Here is an 18960-nt window from a genome sequence, read left to right as displayed (position 1 = left end):
TCAACAAAATTGAAACTGAAACAAAGCCTACCGTCTGGCCTGAGGCACCTTTTAAAAAGCTCATGACCGGTGCCGTATTTGCACGATTCTAATGCGCCCCCGACTGCAATGTGCAGGCAATGCATGGGCGTCGACACTTGTTTTTACATTTTTGGCATAAATACATACATACATTTTTGGTGTTAATAATCAACTGCTGCCACTGTGAGTGGTATATTTGTAATCTCAACACTCTGATCTACTGAGGTAGGCAAACTTGCCTTTACAATTTAGGGTCCCTTTAACAAGTGACTCCTGCTGCTGCGGGTGGTATATTTGTAACCACAACACATTGATCTACCGGTATAGCCAAACTTGCTTTTTTATACTTCCGTGTCCCTTTAAAGGAGCACTGACACGAAATTTCACAGCTCAGATAACTATGAAAGAAGCTTCCATTGTATATGCAGATACCCCCTGAGAAGTTTAAACCGTGAATGTTCTGTAGAACCTACTTTAAATCAATTTTAATCCTTGAACCATCGAGCAAGTTCATGGCATCATCTGCCAGTGGTGCCACTGATGAACGGTGATCTGGAGCAATTTTTGTATCAGCAAATTATTAATTTTGGAGCAATTTGGAGCACCTAAATGCCAGTTTTGGAGCACCTTGGAGCAACTAAACATCAACTGCTAGATGTGTCCAAAGCATCTCTCAACACTAAAAATTGACCAGTATCGTCCAGTAATTGATGTGGAGGTCGCCATGGAATGCGCTTCAAGGTGCTTTTCACACACGCGATCACAAATGGACAGCACAGCTCAAGAATAATGGTCTTCTTGTCCCTACTAGGGGAAGTCTTTTTCAAGGAGTCACTGAAAACGCTTCATAGTTGGCAGGCTCGAACATGCATTAAAAATAGCTTTCACAGTCAGCTCTCCCAATAGCCCAAGAATAGCGAAATAGCCAATAAAGAAAAGTTCTACAACCACAAGAAAAAGTAGCCATATTTGGCTCTTTATAGCCCAACCTGTCATTCCTGGGGCAATGGGATTTTTTTCCCACTTATTTCGAAACAGTCGCTAGAAGTCGCCAGAAGTTTGATGCAATTAAATCCCCTAAGTATCCACGCAATAGCAAAAATGCAACAAAACATAATTTGCAAGGTATTTAGTTCCTTTCTGGTGTGGATAAAAGACTACATGCAACACAATAATGAATATTGAAAGGCTTCGAAAAACCTGCCTAGCAAAAAAACAATGCGCCTCTTTTCTAGTTTATTAAGGGGGGGACTGGTCTTGAGGACCAAAAATTTGCCAAAAAATCAATTTTCTGTATTAATTTTATTTGCAGTCTACAGGTCCCAAAGAATGTACCTGCAAAATATCATAGCTGTATCATAAGTATTCACAAAGCTGTCGCCCTTTGAAGTTGCCTAAATGACCATTTTTGCCTATGTTTGCAAACTTCGCGCCCTGTTTTCTCAGAACCAATTTTTTTCCCACATGGTCAGCTGTCGGGTACAATATCTCGGGATGTACTGGTTCGATTTACATCATTTTTGCTGCATTCGAAAGCTTATGAACTGAACAGTGCAATAAAACCGCAAAAGTACAGAATTTCTTTTTGCTGGCACAAGATTTTATGCAGTTAGTTCCACAAAAACATTGGTAATTGATGACCTGACATTTACGAATTTTACAGCGTTTGCAGAAACCATGCTAAAAATACTGCAGTGGTATAGTTGCACTCCCTGGTCCTTCTAGAGCACAAAGGGATAAAAGCTATTTGAGTATTTTGTAGGTACATAATGAAAAAATTGCCCGAAACGGAGTGACATAACATGTTGCACAACTCTAAACTTACACCCCATAGACGAAAACTGACGGCATATTTGTGCTCAGGATGTTGAAATACAGTGAATGTGTAAATCTCAAGCACATAGGTTAAAAAATAACAAAAATGTCCTCAAGACCAGTGTCCCCCCTTAATTGTTGAGGCAAGCCCTCGTGTTTTACTTTTTCATTTTATTAGATGCAGGCGCTTGCTATCAGTCCTCGCGCGCATTTCCAAGCTAGCTGGAAATGTGCACGAGAAATCTGCATGGAGCACTTTTGCATGCGATTCGTGCGTGTCGGCGTTGCGCGTGCGATTTTTTCACGCCCGCACGCGGCAGTTTCTACCACGCTCAGAAAAAGACGCGCGTCGCGCGCGGCAGTGGGAGGAGCCTGGCGAGTTGCGCCAATGGGGAGGCGCGTGCCTCATGGCGGCGGTTTTGAAGCGCTCGAGACAGCCCGGTCACGGCTGGCTCGCTCCGTCGGCGGTTTTTAGGCTTACCACCCCGGCAGGTATTGCATGGACGTTTTCACTAGCGACGCGGATGATGTTTTATAGTACCGATTTCGCCCACATTATAAGCTCCTTTACCACACAAGCAACTTTGTGCGCGCCTTGAGCGGTGTTTTAGAGAGCGCTTAAAAGTGGTCGCTCGAGCTCCCACCACTTCGCGGCCGAAGCCGCCGCCATGTTGCCGCGCCGCGCGCAGCGTATGGGTGCTTACGCGGCGCGTTTTCGCGAGCAGAAAACGCTCTATGAGGTTCGTGCTTTAGAGAGACTGGCTGTTTTTCACGGCCCGCTTCACTTGCGGCGGTCCCCTCCGCGAGCCCAACAAGCGAAGCGAGAGCTTGCAGCCGACCGCGTCACGCATGCCGCAAAACGGCGCTCCCTCTGGCTCTCGGAGCGGAGAGGGCCGGCAATAAATGCCACCTAAAACTACCTATTGTTTATAGCAGGAATTATTGGAAACTACAACAAGAAGGAAAGTTTTTACCCGCGGTACGCCAGCGCTGCAATGACTTGCTAGACGAAAACACTGTATCGGCAGTACAGTGACAGCGCCAACCAAACTCACCACGGAAAACACGATTACGGGTGCGAGGGAGTTCAAGTTATCAACCCGATTTAGTTATACATGTCTAGAGACCACTGCGAAGTAGTGCTTGTAACAGGCTGCACGCGATTGGCGCGACACAAATTTTGGCGCACTGTTGGCGCACTTGCTTGCAAAATCGTGGTTTTTTATCAGGATGGCGCAGGATACCTCATTTGGCGCAAATTGGCGCAGGAGTGGCAGCACTGATCTGCGCTTTGACCTAAACGGCCGACGTCAGGGCTCCTGTGACAAATCGAGGCGGCCGCGGTGCTGTTGACGTGCGCTTTTCCGCCTTGTGCATCACGTCACAGTTGTGTCAGCCACGTCACATATTCGCACGGGACGTCAGTCACGTGCGACTATAAAAGGTCAAGCCGGTTTGATGCACATGCCCACATTGGCTGTGGTACGATAAGAACAGTGACGTCAGATGCGCCTTCCCGTCATGGTGACCACCTCGATGTTCACTTCACTGGAACCGAAACTGGCACAAATAAATGGAACTGCAAGTAATTATTTATGCTTCGTTTGACAATCTAATGTGCCATTCTATGATTAGTGGGCTCATAGGAACCTACAGCCGCTGGGGGAAAAAAATGCAACACAAAAATTTTGTGTCAGTACTCCTTTAACAAGCAACTGCGGCTGCTGCGAGTGGTACATTTGTATTCATGACAACCTAACCTACAGATACAGGCCAACTTGTTTTTACCCTTTGGTCTTAACTCTTTCGTTACCGCGGGAAATTGACCAATTTTGAGAGGTCTAACAAAACATTTTTCCTGTGCTATACTTATTGGTTAGGCACACATTGCAGAGACATAAAATGCAGATGATTCCACGCGCTTTCCAACGACACCAGTTTTAATAACGTTTTTATATTATATAATGATTGCAAAAAAATTATCGAATTTGAAATTTTTGTCCAGGCGTCGAATAAAATAAAAAAAGTAAGTTGTGTATAATAATCTACCAGTAGTAGAAAGAATTTAGAATATACATTTTGTAGGTGAAAATTTCAAAAACCCATTCTGAAAAAAAAAAAAAAAAATTGAGTTGCGCGGTACAATTTGTCAGATAGAAAATGTTAGCCCGCATGGTGCCCGTGCCTTATTGTGAAGCACAACCTCTATTTCAAATTTTGCTATTTTGAATGGTTCTCTAGAAGAAATCTGGTGGTTTAACATTACTAAAGGCCCCAATTAGCCTCCATGTGATGTGAAAACACCTTGTCAATGTTTATGACTGGCACGATATTGAAATTGAAGACAAGCAAGCAAGGCGAAAAAATCTGCTTGGAGTTGAAAAATGTTGACGTTCTGATGATCACTTACCAGTCAGAACTTTCTTTTGCGGTTTATTATCATGTTCCAACTCACTATGGTATCCCTGCTTGCAGGAATAAGGTGTGATGCGCTAGAATCATGCCCAGCAAGATTTCACCAAGCCGCCGCCGTCGTTCTATGAAGCGAGTTCAGCACTATGAGCCTACATTTTATCTACATTTTAGCGCCACCTAACAATTTCGAAAATAAACAAATACAAGGCTGTTGGAGACTTTGTCCGAATAGACCGTTTTACTATGAACTGACACTAGACCTCCGGGTATACCCTCGTATGAAACCGAAACTGGCCAGTGAACAGCTGGCGCAGTTCAAGGCCAATTGGAAGCCTTCTCCTTGTATGAACTGATACCCAACAACTTGGTGTTACCTTTTGACTTTCAGCGGAAGCTGTTATCGCAGAAGTAAGGCGTAGATAAAGTGGAAGCACAGGCGGCACGCTTGTTTCGAGGAACAGTAGCGGGCAACAGAGGCGCCACGGCAAATGAGCTTGTAGTTGGGTAACTGTATAGTGGCGCCAAATATGAATTTCGCAACGCGAAAATGAAACCGAAACTGCTGGAAGCTGGCTGAAAATGCCAGGCACACTTGCTGGACATGCGGGGGACAATCAGAAATAAGATTTGGCAGAATAAAGCTACCCTTTCTCCGAAACAAAAATCACTAGTGAATAGCTGGTGTCATTTTCAAATAATTATCACCTCTCAACGCTGTCCGACTGCAAAGCTGACAACATTATTTGGTACTTGACTTGCCAGGAGCCTTTTGACAAAAAAATATGATGGTGATGCAGCCTAACCACGACCTGCATCCTTTTTTCTCTTTTTTCTCAAGTGCAGCAGCCACGCCCCCTTCCTCAAAAACACACGCACCTCAGCTCACAAAAAACGCCGTCAAAAATCTCAATGTCGCCGGAGCGGGAAAATTTAAACTAATTCTAAAAGTGCAGTGCCTAAACTAACCACTGGCCACACTAGGTGTACGAGAAACGACTACAACATGTCGAAATAGGCAATCTAAATCATCGATCACCGATGATCGATTTGAATAGGCGTGGTAACGAAAGAGTTGAGCAATGCCCACTGTGACCAGCTACACACCAAAGCAGGTTCAAACTGTCGCAAGTTTTGTGCCCACACAATCCCTCCTCCTATCTACTGCTCTGCTGACTGCTGTTCTTAGCTATAGCTGAACGTTACTGCCAAACAATCATGCAGAATTTCATACAGCTCTCGTTTCCTCCTTCCACTGTCAAGAAACAAACCACCTGGTGCATGCACCGACTTTCCATAGGCTAACAACCATGGCGACTACAAGCCCATGATAAACTAATAACCAGGCATGCTTGGGACAAGAGCAGAAGTGACCAAGAAAACGCCAGAGGCCAAAGTGGCGTGACACACCTCCGGTGGCTTTGGCGATGCGGCGGAGGTCCTGCTTCTTGCAGCGGCGCACGGCCATGGCTCCAGCCTCCACAAAGTACTTGAGGCAGAGGTCGTCAATGCCACCCGTGACCAGGATCACATTGGCACCGGCACCCAGGATCTTGGAGATGCGCTCTTTGGTGATGTCCATTTCTCTACGGAAGAGGGAGAGAAAATAAAGAGAAGGTGTTGCAGGCAAGAAGCCTGTCATGGTAGTGGGTGTTCTATACCAAAGTATCAGCCCCATTTTGCCTCATGTCACTTGCAGCTGTCCCTCATTGGTGTAGCATGAAGTTTTTTCCACACAGGAAGATTATTCAGGCCACTACTCTTTCTAATCACGGGGGACAGCTGTCAAGGACAGGCAGATGGCATCACTCCCGCCTTTTCGTAGTTGCAACGATTGCTGCAGCACTGGTCATGCTGGGAGCATGCTAGATGTGATTCTTAACTTAGCTTGGCCCCACTTGTAACAAAATAATATGACGAACCAGTAGGCCTGAGTAAAAAGTTTGCCTATAGAGCTGAATACCAAGAAACAAAACAGACCCATAGAAAATTTTCACCACAGAGTCAATTTTTGTCTACGTTGAACCTAAGCATTCAAAATTGCCGATTTTACTTAAATAACTGCGACAACAATTGTCCACGCTCCAATTGTTTTCCTGGTTCAAGCAAGCGAGTGGATATTCCCATTTTAGACATCGTAGGTTGCAAGCGTGAACAGCCTGGTTCATGCTAGAGAGTGCAAAATGACGACAGGATACAGCTTGTTGAAGAATGAAAGGCCACAAGAATAAGATTAAATTGCATTTACATTAGCCTGAGTTCTCTGCTGCTCCGTGCATGGCGTTCGAAAGTCATCATATTCCTTCACTTCTTCGAAAACGCATCACAGCTCTCCGGCATGCCTGCAACCCCTTCCAAAGCCGAAACATCGTCCTGCCCAGGGCGGGCGCTCACCTCTGGCGAATGGCCTCGAGCTTCTCGGGGTCCGTGACCAGCACCTGCACCCCCATCTGCATCTTGGCCTTCTGCAGGTTCATGTCCAGGCAGGCGATCTTGGCCCCAGTCACCTTCTTCGTCATGGCTGCATTGTCACCAGCACAGCTAGGGTTAGCAAGGCCGCTCCTTCCCAACACACCACTCCGAGCAGAAGCAAATACACAGAGCTGGGTTTATTTCCACTTGTCCAGTTGGGCCTAACTGGCACAGCACCTGTTTTGCAGACGAATCTGCCTACTTACACACCAGTTATAAGAAGATAATGGTGATACCAATGTATACATTTACCTTGATATCCATCGTTACCTATGCTACACAATATAAACAACTTATTGTAGAGTTGAACCTCGTTATAGCGAACACTGTTAAGTGAATTATCGGCTATAGCAAACTAAACATGATCTTTGGTTGGTCACACTTTATTTCAATGACACTTATTCCTTTATAACGAAATTGAAACCATGAGCAGGGGCCGAATTCTCTAAAAAACGGGCGTCGCTTTGAAACGACGGGGTAGCGCTATGCAAATGCATGTGTTCTGGGGTTGGGGCCGTCGCTTTGGGGTTCCCGGCAGGGGCGTGAGCCACAGAAAAGCGCTGTGCCAAGGGCGCGAAGCGACAAGTGAAACGACGGGGGGGCAGTGGGTGTCGCTTCGCGCCCTTGGTACAGCGCTTTTCTGCGGCTCACGCCCCTGCCGGGAACCCCAAAGCGACGGCCCCAACCCCAGAACACATGCATTTGCATGGTGCTGCCTTGTCGTTTCAAAGCGACGCCCCGTCGTTTTAGAGAATTCGGCCCCTGAACGCGATATCAGATATAATGAAGAAATATTTGACCAGGAGGCTGAGAAGCTACTTGAAAAAACCCTCCGTCATCGGAAACTGCAGAAGTATAAAGGCCCTTTTGTTCGTGGACACTGCGGAAAACTCCATCCTGCTCAGAGCTGCGAGTAGCCACCTGATTAGGTTCACATCCTTCATCAAATAAAAAAAGACGCAGGCCTGTTTTGTAAAGTGAACCTTGTTTTGTTGTAATTTCAGGTAATTGTTGTTCCGGCTCATTCAGCTTGAAATGCAACAAAGAGAAAGGTAAGGGTTACCTTGTTTATAGTGGATTCGAGGCCTGAAAAAATACGTTTGTATCAAGTAGTTTTGCGCGAGCCAGATCGTCGATTTGTTACAGCTGATTTTTACCTCTACTGTTATAACGAATATCGGACATAACGAACTAATTTGCTGTCCCGATACTACTTTGTTAAGGTTTGACTGTAAAGCTGTCGTGCAATGTCAGTGGTTCCAACAATCAGACTTGCCTGGTCGACAGCTATTTAAGTGTTCTACTTGCTGGTATACGTACGCCATCTTCGAAGTATTAACGAATTACTGACACTAAACATTCACTTTTTTTTTTTGCTTTAAAAGAGGCTCATAGGCCTAGATATCATGAAAGAGCACAATATGTAAGCACATGATAATTAAGTTTCTCACTTGATAAAAATTGTCACTGCAAGATTTCATTGCTTGGTGCACTTTGATGCCCAGGTTTATGCATGTAAAGAAAGCAAGCTATACAATAATGCCAATACCTAAAATTGGTGTCAGTACAGTGGACGACCGTTTTTTCAGACCCCAAAAATTCAGACTTGCTAGATATTCCAAACTTTCCTGAGGAACCGCCAGTTGTCCCCTAGGAGTAATGTTTATGAACATTGGATAGTTCAGACAAAATAAAGCCAAAAGACCAAGCCACAGTGCAATTCCGGGACAATGCCGTTTTGCCAATCCAAGCCACCTGGCTAGCTTCAGATTGGGTGGTGATTGGCTTGACTCCCGCAGGGGTAGCAAGCTTTGATCTTGGAGGCCGTAATTTTGCATGTAGTCTGCTGCGGAAGCAATTGCGAAAGCCGGAAACAGGTCATACGTGGCCAGTTATTTTTTTTCTTTTCACCACTTTTTTTTTGTGCGGAGTTATGGGATGACAAGATCGTGTGCCAAATGACCGCACTGCCGCAAAGCGACTCTGACTACGACGAAGACACTGCCGACCTCCTGCAATCGTCCACATAAGACACTGCCAACGCTTTGGCATTGTTGTTCGATGTTACAAGGAAAACGTGACGCTTGCAGAGGTGCGAGAAGACGTTCTGACACGAAGGAGGCATTTAAGGCAAGGAAGCATTCGCGATTTCTTCAGTCCTGTTTAAATGAAGTTAAGTTTGTTTTTCTGACTCGAAGAATTTTCGGACTGCTCTTTTATTCTGACTATTTTTTGTTCCCCTCCAGGTGCGAAAAATCATTTGGCTACTGTTGTTCCTTACAAAGCAATGGTTATTTATGTTGCTATGTGAGTATTTATGCTGCACCAAATGTTGATGTACACCAAAAAGACCCTAGTTGGCTTTCAAAATTAAAAAATAACTAAAAGTGAATTATCTCCTGCAACATGAAATACTGCAACCAGCTTTCATGTTTTCTTTAAAGCTTGCTTGAGTTTCTTCTCACACAACCCAACTGTAGCAATGCCGTTGCCTTGACATCTTTCAGTTTTAAATTTCCCACCAGTGGATCCCCGTAACAGTACTCCTAGTGTAAAAGAAATAGCCAAGCCAGCCATGTCTCTGAAAATGACCCCTAGGAATGGCAAGTAGTAAACAATGTGCGCCGGAATATGTTCCACAAATGTTGTAATTAAAGTGTCAGGCTGGCACACAAATCCAAACGAGAACTAAAATGCAAAACAGTTATTCCCCTGAGCAAAATTAAGGATGAGTGGAAGAGTTTTGCAGCAACCAAGTTCATTTTTTTGAGCCAATAGTGGCACTGCAGAACATTGAAAGAAAAAAAAAAAAAATCAATACCATCTTGTAACATTACAAACACTAAATTTTAAACCATCTTTTTGGAAACCTCAAAGAGTTCGAAGCTTTTCTTTTTTTTTTTTTAAATAGCAGCTCCTGTCAGACATGCCCCAAATATGGAGTCCCAAATTCACTTTCACATGGCTCCCACACAGAGAATCAGTGATCACCCCAGGGTCTTAAGACCTGTGTGAAGTCACAGTGCCCACCAGTAACATGCCTGCACCTTGCCCCCTCATTAGTGTAGCATGATGACTTTTCCTCAAAGGTGAGTTCAGGCCACTACTCTTGTAATCATCGGGGAAAAGTGCAGGCACATGTATGGACACACCTTGTTTCAGGGAGCCATGAAGACAAAATAAAAGTTCGTTTTATTCGAAAGCTTTCATGTTTTACAGCGTCCCCAGCGCTTGCGCGGCAGCAAATGAGGCCGCATTCACTGAGAAATTAATTTAGGTTAAAATATTGATTCTCCCGCCAAATCGTGTGCTTTGGCGACGTCTGAAATGAAGTCATAACGGCGCCTATGCAAACGAACTTCCACTGCGCCATTCGGCTCTGCAGCCTTGCTGCCGTCAAACCTCCCAGGTGGCACTAGCATACGCAGCCCTCCGCCACTGCTTTGTTTTTGACCGTATTTACACCTGGCTTGTTTTTGTTATGGTAGAAAGTAATCGCTTCATGAAACATGGGGTATGCTTCACAAACAGGGTCACGTAAGGCAACGTCACTTACGCCAAACGACCAGCGTCGTGCAAGACAACTCCGAAGCGCCAGACTGCTGTGCGGCTAAAACAAGCATACTGCACCCAGTACCAACAGCAGTGCGCATCGGTACTTAGATGTTTACGTGTATTTTCGTAACTTTTGCTGTTTCCCACACAATTCTTACTGCTGGAAAATGGATATGCATTGCATTTAGGCGCAAACAGCTCGTTCGGCAAGCTTATAAGCTCTGCCTAATTTGCGTTTGCTTTTGCCGGCCTCCTCAAATCGCAGAGCAGGCTGGCGTGACATCATAGGTTCTGTTGTGGGAAATGAGCTGGTGGGTCGCATGGCCATTCACTTTTTTCCTAATTATATAGCTTATTTGAGCGCAGTTTACAATAAAAGTGGTGTAAGTATGATTCTAACGAGGCAATCTTTTGAATGAACCAAACTTGTGTTTTGTCTTCATGGCTCCTTTCATTCCAGATCTGGGAGCTCTAGTGACAACTTTTTACAGCCCAAGCGTACAATAACGCCACAAGCCCATGGCTCTTGAATTGAGTGGCTCCTTACCCTGTGACGCAACGGTGCAGTTGAGGGCATAGCCGTGGACCAGCACGCTCTCGCGGGCGCTGCGACCGTGTGCCTTGAGCACGTTGACTGCCTTGATCGGGTAGCGGAAACCTCCCTTGCCGTCCGACACCTTGATGGCGTTGGCCGCTTCCACGACCATGTTGGCAAAGAAATCCGAATCCCTGTACCCCGCAGTCAAGGATGCAGGTAGCAGTGCATGTGTCAGGAGTTCGTTAACAGCAGCTGGAGACTTTGAGGGAAGGCTTTAAAACTTGCACTTGCCACCGGAATGCGAAAGCAGGTTTTCAACAGCCACGGAACACACCAAAATGCAATTTGTCGACACACTTAAAAACAAGATTCCAAACTAGGGAGCACAGAGGGCAAAATTTTCATAAAAATACACAACTCAAAAGAATTTGAAACTGTGCCTGTATAGCAATAACTAAGAATGTATAAGGTAACAGGGAAGATAATCTATGGTGGTCCTCGATATTCTCTCTTGAAAGTTTGAGCAGATCAAAGTTTTTACAGGTACACATACAAATTCAATTTTTGTATGAAGCACATAAGGTTTTTAAAGCTGACGAACTTGATGCTTTATGTAGAATTTAAAATAAACAAATAAAAAATAACGTGGCAACCATTGTAAAAAAAATTAAAGCTATTCCACTCAATGTGAAAGCTGTCAGCAGTACAGAGCAGTGATTTGCCATAATGGGCTGCAGCGCTGTTATCCGCTCACTGCTGCCACTGAATGCATTTCAAATTTCCCGCTTTCGGAGGGCTCGCGCACAACCTGCCCGAAACCGAGCCAGTGGGAGTTGTTCTTTTTGTGCTTGCTTTAATTCCGTATGCTGGAGCTGTTTTGCGTCATTTCAAACGCGTAATTTTTTCTTGCGCGGTTGGATCCTTTTTGCGGCATTATGAATGCGCCAATTTTTTTCTTCGCAGCCGCTTTTTTCCCTTACTACTGTAAAAACCAACCCAACAAGCGTTCCTAACTTAATGAATGCGGGAGCTGCTCGTTATATACACAGATTATGCCTGAAATGTACCTGCAGTTTTTTTTTTTGCTAAATAACGGGGAAATGTATGACAAGCGCCAGCATTTCACGAGGTTCAAACAGTCATGACAATTTAAACCGCGTGGTTGTCGAAGCCTCAGCGTAACCCCTTGACGACGGTACATGAGGCTGTACTTGGGTCCTTTATATCACTGCGCCACCTGATTCCTGCAGTCGCACCCACTGTTAGAGAGCTATGATGACAAATAAAGTGCTCTGCACTTGAAAGAAGGGACCGCAGTTAGGGTCAGTGATTAGGCCTCCCACAAGGCCTCCTTAGAGCAGCAAGGATACGGTCCAATCAGTTTGGAGGACATGGACGTCTTGGCCGCGTTCACCACACACTCGTGGCCCAGCTCTTCAACCGACGTGGTGAGGTGGTCTTGGATGTACCGGCAGGCCTCCCTGGCAGCGACAACAGGCAGCACCATTAGGCACCCTCGAAAGGCGGTCACAGTCTGATACAGCGTGAGGGTTAACATGGGCCCAGTTCTGAAGACAACTTAGCCTCCTAAAGTGCACAGGTAGATTTTTACAAATTGCCACTCCACTATTAACAAAAAGGTGATAATCTCCCTTGCAGCATGCACCAGATCCAGAGCAAACAGTTGTGCAGAGCCACTCACTTGCAGGCCAAACGATAGCCGCTAATGATGGATGTGGGGTGGATCTTGCACTTGACAAGCTCATCCGCGTTCTTCAGCAACTCGGCAGCAATCAGGACCTGATAACGGGGAGGGTGGGGTGACATCACAAAAATGTGCCCCCGTCAGTGACGAAGCGTCCACTGCAGAACAGCCATCACGTGCACTGCTAACCGAAGACTGTGGGCTCCATCGCTGCAAGAAGCTACAGCCCTAAAGAAAAGCTAAAAGCACACCAATCATAGAGAACAATTGGTTGCACATGTACGAAATAAAAAACAGCCAATACTCTATGCCCTCACTGGTGCAGCATGAACAGTTCTTCCTCACTGAAAAGGCTCAGACCACTACTCTTGTAATCATCAGGGATGTCTGCAGGCCATGCACTCAAGCCCTCACAGACTATGCAATAACAAAGTATACAGGTTACGTATGAAGTGAAATGGCCGGTATTGCACTCGGCCAAGCTAAAAAGATGCCTGGTTAAAAAGTGCCCAGCTGTACAATCGTCACCTAGCGTAAACAAGGAGTGCTGTTGCAGGGTGATATATTGCACCTATAAGCCATGCTCATTATCATCTTAGGTCCCACAATATTTGTGCGGCGGTGTTTGTTTCAGAGTCACTCAATACACACCAGTTGCAAAACTCCCCCCATAGGTCCCATACATCAAAAATCGGTTCGCGGGTGGCCCTCCTGTGCTGGGGGCAAACAGGGGCAAGTTGGCAGATAGTTGAAGTGGCATTCAAGTGCTTGGGGCTGCTGCCCTATGTCATAAAACTGTAATATTTGTATTTTCCAATACTATGAACCCTGGTGGATGCAATAATCAAACGGTTTTTGATGCATCGCCTGAAACTAATTTCGCAGTTCATTAAACTTTGAATTGGTGTTCGAAATGGTTCCTTGCCACTGGTGCCACCAAAGTTCCATGAGCTGTAAAATTAGTTTCAAGTGATACACACACACACACACACACACATATATTATATATATTCGATTATAACATTCGATTCACTTCGATTATAACATTCACCAGGGTTCATAGTATAGAAAAATACAAAGATTACAGTTTTATGGCCAACACTGTTTTGTCTATTGTTTGACCAAAAATGGCTAATTATCTCTAATAACTTTGGGAACTAATTGACCGACTGAAAAAATAATGGCATATTTGAAATCAGTGGGGAAAAAGTAGCAAGACTGACAAGCTTTACGAAGTTTACTTGAAAATTTAGTTGTTTAAAGACCAGTATCCCCCCCCCTTAAAGGAGCCATGAAGACAAAATACAGGTTGTATTTATTAGAAAGACTGCTTCGTCCCGATAACAATGATACCAATATCATCACAATCTTCGAACAAATAACGGAGATATGAAAGAAAACGTGTGAAGCAGTCGCGACCCCCTAGCCAATTTCCTGCAACTTTTCTATGATGTCACGGAACCTTGTTTGTGCGATCGGCGGCCGCCTAACTCACCTGTCGCGACGACACATGATTGGACGTCTGTAATAGGGCCTCTAGTTCCATTTGACCGCATCACTTGAATGCTAACGTGCAGTTAACGCACTGAAAATTACGTTTTATTGTTGGTCCGTATGACATCATTCTTGCTCATAACACGTCACTGTAGCGCAAAATTTGAAAGTTTTTAATAACTTGCTTTTTTTTTCGTTAAAAAAACATCTTTTGGGGCTGTAATGGAGCTGAGTGAGATACTGAATCCTAGTTCTTTTAAATTAAATGAAGTTGTATTTCCTCGTCTAAAAGAGAGAGGTGCGTCGTTACAGTGTACTGGAAGAGAGGGAGGGGTGAGAAAGAAGAGAGAGAGGTTAGAGTGTACTTGAAGAGAGGTGTGTCATTCGGGGCCAATTAGGGGGGTGGGTCCCTTTTGCGATGAAAGTTTCTGCTGAAGAACCCTTGTTGCAAGCAGCGCCCCTGGCAGCCACTGCTTACCAGTGGGTTTCAGAAGTTTTGCTTTTCAAATTAATCCCCATTTGTTGCCCTAAATAGTCTTATTTCTTTATTTCATGATATAAAGTTTTATAAAGCCCGTCAAATAACTGTTGGGTTTGATGTAAAAACTTTTAGGTGGTGCTGGCTGCAACACGAGTTCTCTGGTGAAACGCCTGCGCTCCATACAATTTTTTCATTGCAAAAGGGACCCACCCTCTCCATTGGTTTTTTTCCCCTGCACGATACACCTCTACCCTTTAGTACGCTGCACATAGGTGCCGCGCTCTATACTTGCACTTGCCCCTCAGCTCCTACAAAGCAGGGACGCTCGTGCCGCCATGATTATGAAGCAAAGTTTCGCTTCAATCAGAAATTTCACCACAGCAGCCAGGCTTTAAAGCCGAGTGGAAGTCAGCAAGCTTGTGGCCACCGCATCATGCACACTACAAAAGAAAGAAACACGGCCCATCGTACCACAGAGGTGGTCCCATCGCCAACTTCCTGGTCCTGCAAGTCAGCAAGCTCGACGAGAACTTTGGCGGCAGGGTGCTCAACTTCCAGCAACTTCAGGATTGTCGCTCCGTCATTGGTGATCGTCACATCCTGGGAAATGGCGTCAGTCGATGGTGATTCGAGACCGCTAATCCCAAAAAGCACAATTTTTTTTCGTGCATTCCTGCTGCTCTACCTCCTATGGAGATTTTGACAATGTGCAAGGCACTATCTTTTGCTCTGTAATGATTACGCAGATGCACTGTCCTCATGGTGGCTACATTCAAAATTGATAGCACCGTGTTTGAGTTCAATGTAATGGCAATTCTTCTCATATTCCCATTCACATACCCGATGATATTTTGTTTAACAAAAAACTGCTAAAGCAGGGCTAATATGGATTCACATGCAGTCTATGAGAGCAGCAGTGTAGCAGCAATAATGCCTTACCCCGATGTCGTCGACGAGCATTTTGTCGAGGCCTACGGGCCCAAGTGAGCTCTTCACTATGTTTGCGATGGAGCACGCTGCCATAACTGGAAAGGAAAAATAAAATTACAAACACAGCAACACCTGAAAATGTGGTCTGTAACCATTCTGCTGATAAGGCGTGATAAAATAAAGGCTCTTGGTGATTCTGTGTTCACAATTTAATGTCACATGCATGTGAAGCCTGTGCCAAATTACAAGAGACTGACAGCATTTTTCGAGGAGAATTCTTTATGTTTATAAACTTTTAGGCGCAGGGTAAGGTTACATTTCTAGGATAGGCCAGCTCACTGGATGATGACGATGACAAAAATTAAGGCTAGTTTCACATTTTAACACCAGAGGCACCATGAGTAAAAAGCTTGTCTATACTCGGGAACAGGTTATGAACGGCAATAGCTTTTGTACGGTATCACTCCGCCTAAGCGACGGACCCGGATGTCAACGGGCGCGCGCGTTTTGAAAGGAGATTGCTATGACTGTGTGATATCATCTGCCTTTTCTTACGTAGTATGTTTGTCATCGCTGGAGTACTTTATAAGCATATTATGTCCGAAAAATCATGGAAATGGCTCACGCATGCTCAAAATATTCCCAGTAATGCGCTACTTGCGCCGCGTGGAGTAACATCCGGCTGCGGTGATGAGGCACAGCAGCAACTTCCGTTGGCGTTCTTAAAACTTGTAATCGAGTATTGCCTGCAAAGCCTGCTACGTGAACAAAGTCCAATTTATCAATAAGCACGAGGGCGCATCTTTCTGGCTTTGTGCCACATCGCTCAGCTGTCTCTGCTTGTTATGGTATCAGTGTTTGGCTTTGGCATCAAGGAGATGAACTGTGCTACCAAGATAAAGAAGTAACCCAGATCTTCGAGCGTGACTTCATAAAAAATGTGTTCCATAACATGGTCCTGCACAAGCCACTTGAAGGGCGCTTCATTTGTCAGTGGTTTGTGTTCAGCAATGCAATGCAGCAAGCTTCAGCAATGCATTGTTCAGGCACTCACGTGCCCTTGCTTCATTAAGTAAACCTATTGACTGATTGTGGGGTTTAACGCGCCGAAGCAACGCAGGCAATGAGGTGCGCTGTAGTGGAGGGCTCTAGATTAATTTTGACCACCTGGGGATCTTGAATGTGCGCCGAAATCTCATTCACATGGGCGTTTTTGCTTTTTGCCTCTATCAGTAAATGGCACCAAGTGTTTACGACAGCTGAAATGCGACAGCTTCGCTTTTTTCGCTTGAAGTGAAATTGCACTTTTTCGGGGAATTTTCAGCGAATTTTGGCCAAAAGGGAATCTTTAATGCATGCAAATAGTTTTAGGAGTCGTGCAGTAAAAAAAGGAAAAAAAAAAAAGTCAGTACAGTGTACCGTGCATCATTTATTACTTTGTTTCCTTTTGAAAAGTTCTCCTAACACTTCGTTGGATTTATGCTCAAATATCCACAATCGTGTTCTTGTAAGCCACAAGCATACAAAACCGCTTCCAACCCAGTTCATAAAACAGGTGGGAGCAAGGAGGAAAGATTGCTCCATGAGAGAGAGCTAGTAAACCGCAAAGCAGCGGCGGCTGAAGCCTTTTTTGAAAAAGCACGTGTTCCTTCAAGCGTTTTTTTATGTTCATCTTATTGACTGTAACACAAATTGGCGTTGGAGCAAGTTGACTATATGTATTCGCACATTAAACCTCTGCAGGTCGGAATGTGATATAAGACAAACTAAGAGCGGGTATTAAGGACTGAAATGAACCGCAATGGTCAATTCACTTCACAAAAGTGAACAAAATACACATTCACACATTTTTTACAAACCGAAACACACCTCGCAGCTGATATCAAGAATTGAAAACAGCTGTCTCTTCGTTGCGTACCGAATTCAATGGCTTAGTCCCACATGAGTTTTACCATCGACTTGCTGCAACATTAGTCGGCTATACAACCAACAAAATGACAACAAACGATCTTCTGACCCACGTATCACCTCAAAGCTGAATGCCAGACATTATGTGGCTTCGCACATGCTGCAGGCTGCCGATAAATCATGCCGCTTGTTTGGCGCGTCACACAAGACTCAATCAATCTCAATCATGCTGAATTTGAGAAAAAGTACTTCGGTCGAAATTAAGAAAACTGACATGCATTTACTGGCCGACACACTCGACTATCCTGACAGTAGGCGTTGGGCCAAAGATGGGGCGCCAATAGATATCACGCCTTGCTTGCTTGGTCTGTTTATTTTGTGACACAAGTTTCTCGAGTCTGTCAACTGGAACTGCAACTTGCTTAGCACCTTCCCAATATTGTATCCCCTCTTGCAACTAGAAACCAGTAGCTATTTCTGCTACCCTTTCCGTTTTTTTTTTAAGTCCTGCATTGTGCCTTTCTGGCCTCCTCCTGCTAGTTTTCACTGCATGAAATGAACTTTGTAAACATAATATTCGTCAATGGTGTATCAGCAGGGTTCATACACATTCTGGTGAAGCTTTTAAGCCTATATTTTGATTGTGCATTAGTTCTTTATGATGCTCATTCATAAACTGTTGGCACATGTTTTATGGGCGAAGCGTTTATTCCGTCTTTATTTGATCACGAATAACAGTGCAGCGCACATATTAGGGCACGTCTTCGGTGTCATTTTTTTGCACTTTCGGTGAAGGATTTTCAGTAAAGTAAAGCGCTAGCGACGCTAGTGGTACGCACTGCGCATAGTGCAAGCGCATTCGGGCCCTAATGACCATTCCCAAAGCAGCTCACATAATGGGGAATGCCAATTTTTCCTAAAAAGTTTGTAACAAAATTGTCTAACGCATTATTGTTCACGCACTAAAGTTACACACTGCGTTAATTGCTCGGAAGGCAAGGCCGGAACGTGAAATCATTCAGTTTTGTCACATGTGCGGTACGCGCGAGGCACGGAAGGGAGCGGCCATATATGGCAGTTCAAAGGCTCCAGAATATTCGAAACAATGAGACAAATCTTAGGCAAGGTATTATGCTAACTAGCAGGTAAAATTTCAGTAAAGCAAATATGTGCAGGGATAGTCATTTGTTAAAACGTGGATTAACAGTAAGAATTCTAGTTCACTGTAGTAATAGAAAGTGACTTCCATACAAAATGGCCCGACCACGCACGTGAGACGACTTCTAGCCGAGCAGGCGTTTTTTTAAGATCGATAGGGGGCTAGCAACGACGTACCATTTTGTGTTCGTACTGTTGCTCCAGAGGATCGCTTCCCCGACACTGAAAGCCCTGTACCAACCGACATTTTTAACTACTTATTTGAGAAAAATATCAGCTACCGGCACAGTCACAGTACAAAGACACTTCCCACCAGTCCACACAGTATGAGGCTTAATTCATTCTACTATGTGCAGTTCAAACGCTAGAGTGCAGGCCTTTTCAGTTAAAATATTCACTCAAACCAAAATAAAACACTATAAAAAGTAATTTTATGTTAACGCCGTTTTACATCTGAATTATGGGTGTTAA

At 44.6% G+C, this 18960-nt stretch overlaps 1 protein-coding gene across 1 annotated transcript in view; it reads right to left on the bottom strand.

Moving 5' to 3' along the window:
* Positions 1–18843, bottom strand: part of Cct1 (chaperonin containing TCP1 subunit 1) — a 37289-nt gene extending 18446 nt beyond the window's left edge. The window contains exons 1-8 of the mRNA XM_077683735.1: positions 18667–18843; positions 15433–15518; positions 14965–15093; positions 12516–12613; positions 12184–12294; positions 10823–11004; positions 6643–6769; positions 5659–5834 (exon numbers count right to left, since the gene is read on the bottom strand). Of these exons, the coding sequence (XP_077539861.1) occupies positions 5659–5834; positions 6643–6769; positions 10823–11004; positions 12184–12294; positions 12516–12613; positions 14965–15093; positions 15433–15518; positions 18667–18736 (979 nt within the window). The 5' untranslated portion in view covers positions 18737–18843. The remainder of the gene's footprint in view (positions 1–5658; positions 5835–6642; positions 6770–10822; positions 11005–12183; positions 12295–12515; positions 12614–14964; positions 15094–15432; positions 15519–18666) is intronic.
* Between the last annotated feature and the right edge of the window lie 117 nt (positions 18844–18960).

This window comes from Haemaphysalis longicornis, unplaced genomic scaffold (genome assembly GCF_048455015.1).
Source record: "Haemaphysalis longicornis isolate Haplotype H1 unplaced genomic scaffold, Haemaphysalis longicornis Haplotype H1 scaffold_9, whole genome shotgun sequence".
NCBI lineage: Eukaryota > Metazoa > Arthropoda > Arachnida > Ixodida > Ixodidae > Haemaphysalis > Haemaphysalis longicornis.
This window is presented reverse-complemented; position numbering and strand designations above follow the sequence as displayed.